The 10000-nt window shown below is 41.1% G+C and overlaps 1 protein-coding gene across 3 annotated transcripts in view; it reads right to left on the bottom strand.

Annotated features, from left to right (window-relative positions):
* The window catches only part of sli (slit guidance ligand), a 484876-nt gene that overhangs the window by 284216 nt on the left and 190660 nt on the right, over window positions 1-10000 (bottom strand). For 2 of the 3 annotated variants that reach the window (XM_086552547.1, XM_086552548.1), the window contains exon 4: window positions 833-904. The exons of the other annotated variant lie outside the window; for it this stretch is intronic. In XM_086552547.1, coding sequence (XP_086408673.1) covers window positions 833-904 — 72 coding nt within the window. The remainder of the gene's footprint in view (window positions 1-832; window positions 905-10000) is intronic. 3 annotated transcript variants of the gene reach the window in all.

Genomic DNA, 10000 nt, shown 5'->3' with positions numbered 1-10000 from the left:
CACACACATACACACACACACACACACACACACACACACACACACATATATATATATATATATAGATATATATATATATATATATATATATATATATATAATATATATATATATATTATATTATATATATGTTTGTGTATGTGTGTGTGTGTGTGTGTGTGTGTGTTTATATATTTTTTTATTTATATATATATATATATATATATATATATATATATATATATATATATATATATATATATACATGTATAATGTATACATGTACATAGATACATAGACACACACACACACACACATACACACACACACACAAACATATATAATATATATATATATATATATACATATGTATATATATATACATATATATACATATATATATTATATATGTGTGTGTGTGTGTGTGTGTGTGTGTGTGTGTGTGTGTGTGTGTGTGTGTGTATACATATATATATACATATATATATATATATATATATATATATATATATATATATATATATATATATATATATATATATATATATGCACACATAAATGCATGCATGTATACACACTGCACCGTTATATCATATAACCCATGCGTTTAAAGATAAGTTTGACCTCGTGGCTGAGACTGAGAAAGTGAATTAGCGTGTGGTCGAAGCCGATCCCTTTGAGGTGAATGAGTGTCTGACTTAATCACCATCGAGTTGGAACTGACTGTACAGGTGTAGGAGCGCACCCAAGTGTGTAGCTGGGAGGGAGAGGTTATTACCAGGCTGAATGTGAGAGTCAGCAGGACTTTCGCTCATTTAGTGTGAGTGTAGGTGTTGCCACTACCAATACTTACAGACGCTCTAGTCCGCCCAGGTCGCGGAACGCGCCCCTTTCCACCGTCTGAATTTCATTATCCAACAATGTCCTGCAAAAACATCATCCACGGTTAGCTGACTGGAAGACATTGGCTTTCGCGGAAGAAAAAGGAAGAGAGGGAAAAGGCGGGAGAGGAGAGGGGGACGAGAACAAGGAGGGGGAAGGAGAGTGGATCTGTTTGCTGATGGGATGAGATCGGTCGAACAAGGAAAGAAGGAGCTCACATAGCGGGGAACAAGAAGGAAAGTGGGAAGAAGGAGAAGAGAAAAAATAAAGAACGGATCAGTCTTCAATTGGAGGAGGAAGGCGAAAAAAAAATGAAAAAAGGAGAAGGAGAAGGAGAGGGAGGAGGGGGAGGAAGAGGAGGAGGAGGAGGAGGAGGAAAAGGAGGAGGAGGGGGAGAGGACGATATAGAGAAGTTGGCGGAGGAAGTGCAAGGAGGATAAGGATATGGGGATAATGAGAGAAAGAGAAAAAGGAGATATAAAAGAGAAAAGGGGAAAGAGGAGGAAAGCGAATCGAGAAAAAGAGGAAGACTTTGCAGGAAGAAGAGGAGTGAAAGGAGGTGAAAAAGAATGAGGAAATATAAAGGAAGGTGGCGGAGGAGGAATGAAGCGAGTAAAAGAGGAGAACGGGGAAAACTAGGAAGGGTAGAAGGGGTACGAAGAAGAGGAGGAAAGTGAAGCGGCAGGGCCTTGAGTGCTGCCGCGGAGAGGGCCAGAGGGAAGGGCCAGAGGGAAGGGCCGGAGTCTACTGTGTGGACTACTCATGTGTCGAATGTGGAGAGGAGAGAAAACATATGGGCACAGACAGCTATACATTATAATCAAATGAAATAATAACCTCTACGTTATCGGAAAGAAGCAATATCTAATAAACATCCGATGAACTCAAATGATTACTTGTGTCATTCCGTATCACTACTTTACAGTTCCAGTCCTTACTTGGAATATGAAATTAAATTGTGTACATCATATGTGTATTTACAATGCATATATAATTCTACTAATTACTCGTTCCTATTATGAAATAATTGTAATCCAAAATCTAAATATGCAACAGAAATAAATAATTCAATAAGATATGAATATACAGCATACATCGACTATATCTACTCACTAGTAACTACATAGCATGCAATTTTAGCATAAAATTAATATCAACAAATCAAATGGAAATCACAACTATGACAAAAGAAATGGCACATGCATAAAAGCAAACTTAGAGAATGCTAAAGAAAGTAGGCTGCCCACTGATAAATGCCACGGGGGCGCGGGGAGCGACGCCCCCGCCAACCTACCTGCTGAGGCTTTCACGTCGCACACGGCACCGTAAGTACTGTGTCGTGTATCTCGAGTGTTTACAGGAGCCAAAGAAGTAATACATATATATCAGCATTCTATTCATAGATGGCAGACAGACCACTTATCTACGTTTTTCAGGAGCCATTACCGTTGTTTATACAGTGAAGAAAGGACAAGGTTGCACAACATGGGGGCACATGGGAGGAATTTTACATCGCAGGGTTCATAGGGTTGATAGAGTACCACATCGTATCGGCACTGCCATCACTGTCACCGTGGGTATCGCAGGCAAGGCTTCAGCACAAATATTTGCAATGAAAAACGATAGATGCTTATATAAATCATGCTTACCTTTTTCCTGTTTACATGCCTTCGAATCAACCCACTTGCTTTCTACCAGTGGCTCTCACCCTCCGTACAATATGTTATTCATCACCAATTACTTGCTTAACAAACGAACATACTTCATGCCACAAATACACGTGTTATAACACACATTCTCTATAAACCATCACTAATCTCTTCATATACAAACTGTGAAAGAATTAAGAGATGAAACTTATTCAGAGGAAACATCAATGCTTGAGCAATGCGCTACGAGATTATCCTGCAAGCGTACTGTAGGGCTACATTGAAATGCGGAATGAGCAGACTTGCGCCCGCGGGTGCTGTCCGTTCACGCCGCAAGCGCGAGGGTTAGCAAGATGTTCCACTAGTTGCCAACGATGCGGCTCAGCCAAAACGGCAGAAGATAAGTATGCAAGGCAGAAGAAACAAGGACACGACAAGATAGGACACCTCGGCTACTCACAAGCTATTGTGGCGCCGCGTGGGTCTGGGTGCCGCTAATCAGGGCCGGCAGAGCCAACAAAGGGCGCCGTTCCCATCTTCACCACAGAATTGACCACCAGCCACAAGCATCGATCATGATTTTTATATACGCTCATACAAACGTACGTACATACACACATAATACATATATACGTACACACATTCATACACGTAGTCCATAAATACATGCATACATACATACATACGTAATACACATACATATATGTGTATTAAGAATATGCAAGATCTTCGACAAATAACAACCTTTACACATATCAACCGACAACCTTTATCTCCTATTTAGGCCAGACAGACTCCCTCTTTCTAATTAATTCAACAGCTGATGCTGCTTCCAGTGACTGAAGTCATCGTATCAATCACTACGGAAAGGCTTATTCTTCGAACAAAAACAAATCCGCTTTCGTCTTCCCGGCGGCGCCTTCGTGCCGGGCCTCCTCCTTCCCACTGGTGAAGATATGATTACTGATATTTGCCAATGCTTCTCCGGGATTCAGTTACACGCCGCGCCAAACTGAATGGCTTCCTACAAAAAACGATGTTTGTTTTCACAACCACTAACTGACGCAAGGAGTCGTACAATCAGGGCGGCGGCCACGTCCTCACGCATAATTCAGTGGCCGGTCCTGAGGACCCCGCGGACCCCATCGCCCGTAAGCGGGCCGGGAGGCGGAGCTGTCCAACAGACCTTCCTTTAGCGCCTCTCTCAGGTAACGAGGAGACCTATCATCGGCTGTTCATCCGCGTCATTATCCTCGGTCTCTATTCCAACCAGGTAACACAGGTAACAATTACCGACCTCACTATTATCACCTTATAAAGTTCCTCTCAATGGCACCGCAGGGAAGTGGCCATGCGGGGACGTTTCACCGCGTGGTTCTCTAACCAGGTGGAAGAAGCGGTCGCCTCGTATATTATGCAGAAGAAGAGAAAGGCTAGAATCTGTGTGCAATCCAGAGCAAGATCAATGACCAACCTAACTGGTTGCAGAAATCGGTGAGAAATAACAATTGGTAAAATAGATTATCATATCTCTAATCCTGGCAAAGTACCTTGTGGACGACATGAACTCGAAATAAAACGCACTGGAGTGAGCTTTGATGTGGAGAAAACGCCGACCTATGCATGCCTGAGGAGAGGCCCTGTTTGAGGTAATGAGAGAGCAGAGCTTAAAATTATTGGTTGGTGTGATTGTCTTTGTGAAGGTGTGCCTCTGCCAAGATGACCCGCGCCGCGTGTGTTTTGGGGGAAGACGAGCAACTTTGTAGATGGTTTGGCTAATCCTTTACATCCGTTTATTCATGGATCTACTTTTCAAAGTTGAGGCCTCAGTGCGAAAACAAGCAAATGAAATCAATCTAAATAAGAGCATTCATGATCTGGTTTAAAGTTACGAACCCTTTCTCAATGCCTTTTTTCGAAGGCCTTTTATTTGGCAGGTAGAAACCGTTGCTCCGAGCGGATGCCCTTCCTATTTTCGGACCTTATGCAGGAGTCGAACCCATTGCCTTGAGGACTCTACTGGCCCCCATTTGTGCGCGTTACCACTGCACCGTGGTCTCTTTAAAGAATCACGACAGATCTGAATTTCACACCACTGTTTCGCCATTCTGATGCTGTCAATAAGAGATAGCAGTAACTGGCATAACATCCTTTTATATTTCCCGAGGGTGCAGGCACACCGAGGGTAATCAACGTTATGCCATCACATGTGAACTAGTCTCAGCCCCAGCCAGATATGATTAATTTCATACTTTTTACCCGACCATAATAAAATACTATTTATCAGATTTGAAGTATGAATGTATCGCCATAAAAAGTAATTTTCAGTTGTTTATTTCATTATTCTTTATAACAGCTATTGCATCGTAACTTTAGCGGAAAGCTTAAAGCTACGGCATATATATTATAGCTTTAATACTTGTGCCAGTGTTAAAAAATGCCAAAAGCTGTGCCATTGCTAATCTGACTTAACCTAATCTATCTTAATCAATCATATCGCACCCTAACGTAACGATATTCCTATCACAGAAATCACATGTTCTTTTCTCAGATTTAACCTCTTTAACAGCTTTGCCGTACCGTTAGCCTATTTACTAAAGTGCGATACTTGACAAACATCACATGTCCTGTGCTTTTATATTATCTTCTTGTCATTCCAGTTGCCATCACTCTTATAAACCACCATCAATTGAATAACTGCTAAACCACCATCAATTGAATAACTGCTAAACCACCATCAATTGAATAACTGCTAAACCACCATCAATTGAATAATTGTTAAACCACCATCAATTGCCATCAATTGAATAACTGTTAAACCATCATCAATTGAATAATTGTTAAATTACCATCAATTGAATAACTGTTAAACCATCATCAACTGAATTATTGTTTAACCATCAACTGAATTATTGTTAAACCATCATCAACTGAATTATTGTTAAACCATCATCAACTGAATTATTGTTAAACCATCATCAACTGAATTATTGTTAAACCACCATCAACTGAATTATTGTTAAACCACCATCAACTGAATTATTGTTAAACCACCATCAACTGAATTATTGTTAAACCACCATCAACTGAATTATTGTTAAACCATCAACTGAATTATTGATAAACCACCATCAATTGAATTATTGTTAAACCACCATCAACTGAATTATTGTTAAACCATCATCAACTGAATTATTGTTAAACCATCATCAACTGAATTATTGATAAACCACCATCAATTGAATAATTGTTCAACCGCCATCGATTGAATAACTGACAACGTCATGCAAGTGCTTCTATAATGTGTATATTCCACCCCTATGCTACTAATATGTCACCACCGTTTACTGAAATGTAAACATTACTTTAACTCTTGGAATAGATGTTCTTTTTTTGTTGTCAATACGTCCAACTAGAGAACACCTTCAAGGTATTAAATGCAGGAGAACTAGCATTGCCTTGAAAATGATATTCTTTAGAACAGGTGATCGAAGGGTCCTTGGTCTTCGAGGGACCAGCCAGGAAGCGCCTTAAAGGATCACTTTTAATCCTAACTTCCGCATTATCTCCTTCCACCACCGTTTACTCATATTCTGGTCATGATCACCGAAAGGCTAGGTGAAAATAATCACATTAATGTCAAGATTCATTAGTTTATCTAAATTCGGAATATAATCGTAGCACTACCATCCACGTTTTAATCCTCAGATACAATGCTGTTGGGAGGCGTAACACGGCTGCTCAAATAATAATCTAAAACAAGACCTCATAAATAATGCAGTTCAAGAAGCCTAAACAAATGTCTACTCATCTGTCACACGAACACCAAACCTGGATATTCCACGCACATGACGTCAGACAAAGCAGGCAAATGCGATGTCTTGACCGTAAATATAAAGTAACAGCTGTTTCAAAGCATCGCTAACACTGTTTATAAAAGACCGAAGAAAGACGAAGAAAGTCATAAGTTGTCAAGTATATGATACACAAGCATACATACATACACACACAAATGCAGACACACATTCACGCATGCATGTATGTAGGTATGCATGTCTGTATGTATATATTTATGTATGTATATGGTTATGCAGATGTATATGTATATGTATGTGTGTGTGTGTGCGTGTGTGTGTGTGTGTGTGTGTGTGTGTGTGTGCGTGTGTGTGTGTGTATATGTGTGTGTGTGTCTGTGTCTGTGTCTGTGTCTGTGTCTGTGTATATGTATGTATATGTATATATATATGTATATATATATATATATATATATGTATATATATATACATACATATATATATTTGATAATAGTAATAATAATAATAATTAGTGTAGTAGGTGTAGTAATGATGACGATCATGACGACGACGACGATGATAATGACGATGATGATGATGATCATCATCATAATGATAATAATAATGAAAATAATAATAATAATGATAATTATAATGATAAAAATGACAATTGTGATCCTAACAGTAATGATAATGATAATAATAATAATGTTAAAATGATAATAGTAATGATAATATTGATAATGATACTACTACCACTACTTTTACTACTAATGATAATAATAATAATGATGATTATAATGTTAAATATGATAATGATGATAACAACGATAACAATAATGATAACAAGAACAGCAACAACAACAATAATATCAGTTAGATGACAGCCTTTGTCCACACGTCTTCCTCTCGCATGGCACAGTTCAGTCCCATCGCATTTCCGTTCGGTCTTCCTATTCATCGACCGTTCCCGCTGAGGGACCTACTTTTGCGAGTCTAAAATTAATGCATCTATATTTTAAAGTAGTCACATCACGGCAGTTGATAGGAGTAACGCGAACCGCACATTTTCATTGCAAACAGCGATTAATCTTATCATTCCTCCATACACTTAAAAGCTGTCTGTTCGATAACGGGCGTACTTAGGCGGCGTGGACTCCAAAATGTACTTTAAACAGACATTTCTAAGCCTTCCAATTGCCCCTATAATAAACAGAGACGCTCGGCTCTTACTTTGCAATCGCGTTTCGCCTCCCCGCCCGCCCCTACCCTTTCCCATCCTCCTGCCGCCCACAACACAAGGTATGTATTATCCGTGTTGGCGGGCGGGGGCCTCGCCAGCACAGATGATGGGGCCGAGGACGTGGGCTGCATATGCTTAGCGCCGGCACGCAAACCTTCGCCAGGCGAGTACGGGAACCCGTCAGGGGAGGCTGGCTCATCCATCATGACAAAATATTTAGCAATTAATATTTCTAAGGTAAGGAACAAATATAGTTTCCATCACCATCTTTCACTTCTATAGCAGGGAATTATCATTTTCTTATCCTGTCTGTTTACTTAGATAAAGTGTTTACACATACTTAATCACGCTATAAACCTTTCTGATTCATCAAGAACAGATCTTAGTATCGCTCTAGGCAACCTTCCGAGGCCGACAGGAGCGAGGGCGCAATAACTTCCTTGCTTCACGCAGCGGTAACGAGAAAGTAATCAAAGTATGGAGAGTTAGGAACAACATCACTGTCTGGCTGATAATGAGGTGTTGAAGAACATGCAGCCCGTCGGGAGATGCCGTGTGATTTTACTACCTTTGCCATTGCTATAATGTTATGCCTGCTTTAAGTGTGCACTAGATTTAGCTATAGGGAGACACGAATAAAATGTATTGTATATCACACATAGTGTTATTCCATCTAGGTAATACCCTGTATCAATAATAAGAAACAGACAAACACACGGGTTCTTACACGCGAAGATATGATGCATCACTCCAGTCTCGCCAGCAACGGCAACGCACCTCTCCACTGTGGCCTTACATCATCAGCTTAGTCACACAACAACGTCTCTTGCTTCCTATGAGTTATTCTAGCATTTCTAACAGCATATCCAGCGACCAGCTCTTCCCCTTACTACAGTTGTCGAGCAGAAATTCATGTTTTGATGCTGCAAGTGACTAGACTATTTTTATGTATGTGACTCAGGATTTAGCTGTCTCTTCCGCCTGAAACATTTTGCAATGCGTCATCATTGGCTCGTCCTACAATGGTCCTGGAAAGCTTAGCTGCGCTACGTAACTGTTCAGGCAGCCTTGCTCAAAGCAACAGTAAAAAAAGACAGTTTACACATAAAAGAAATGTGAGATCAAAAACGATCAAGGCCAACTGCCCCAGGTCCAGGGAAGGCAACACCAACAAACACGGTGAAAAAAATCAGAAATCTTTTCAGTTCAAATGACGGAGAAAAAAATAAATACCAGAAACATTTGCTGGCTGTACAATTTCAAACATTGAAGTACCAATTCCCAAATACAGTACACACTGGCGATGACGTGTACACCGCCTAGCAATAAACAAAAAATGGTAATAGGAAAATTGGTTTTGCGATGTGCGACCGCCATGGCAATTGTTATACTTCGTTCTATATATGGAAATCGGAAAGAGTTTGTGCTGAACAGAGACATGTTCAAGTATGCGCACTGGCCTCTGATAGAAACTGTGAGGGGAAGGGAGGAAGAAGAGAGGAGAGAGAGGATGCAGGGAAGGGAGGAGAAAAGAGGGATGTTAGTCAGGTAGGTAGATAGATAGGTACGGGGAGAGGAAGGAAAACGCAGAAAGAGAGAGAAGGGGGGGGGAGAGAGGGGGGAGGGGGGAGGGAGGGAGGGAGGGAGGGAGGAAGAGAGAGAGAGAGAGAGAGAGAGAGAGAGAGAGAGAGAGAGAGAGAGAGAGAGAGAGACAGAGACAGAGAGAGAGAGAGAGAAAGGGAGAGGGGGGATGAAAGAAAAAAGAAAAACAGGCTTACCTAATAGGGATTACTTAATTCTCCTCTTACCTGAGAAGATGCTAATTGCGTAAGCTCTTCCATGTATATTAATGTTCTTATTTTTTAATCTAGCATCCTCTTATTTCCCGATCATCCTCACACACTCTCTCACAGCTCTGTCTTTCTCTCTGTCTCGTGAACCCTCACTCTCACCCCAACAATAAAGTCTCCGATTGTTTCCCCTCCAAGACATCAATTTCCCCTTTCTCTCCCCCTGCGTCGTTACCTCCACGGCCCCTCCCCCTGCTGGTCCCTGGCGAAACAGCACCCATGTCTCTGGCCAGCCATTGTGCCAGTAGAGAGTATAATTATCTATAAACCCCTCAGGCAGGATTAAAACCTGGGGAATCAATGGCATCGCACCGGCCTTTGTGAGGGGCCCAAGCAGCGACGCCTGTCCCCCCGATTCGCTCGCTCGCCGTCCCAGCCGCTCGCTCCCAGGACGCACGTCGGGCCAAGCGTCATGGCCAGGCAGGCGGCGCAAGGACTTGTCCTTCGTCGAATCGTTTTCTTCCTTTTCTTTTCGTTTTCAAGAGAGCCAGAAGACAAGGGTTTTCAGACCGCCGCGCATGAGCTTTTCCAAGGACTATGAATGGCTCAGGAAGATGTATTTAAAGGTATCTTTACACTCATCGTATTTCAACACAGTCAATG

The sequence above is a fragment of the Penaeus japonicus genome, unplaced genomic scaffold (genome assembly GCF_977035675.1).
Source record: "Penaeus japonicus unplaced genomic scaffold, GWHDUDI00000001_assembly GWHDUDI00000027, whole genome shotgun sequence".
Taxonomy (NCBI): Eukaryota; Metazoa; Arthropoda; class Malacostraca; order Decapoda; family Penaeidae; genus Penaeus; species Penaeus japonicus.
Note: the sequence above shows the minus strand (reverse complement) of the source record. Positions and strands in the feature narration are given on the sequence as shown.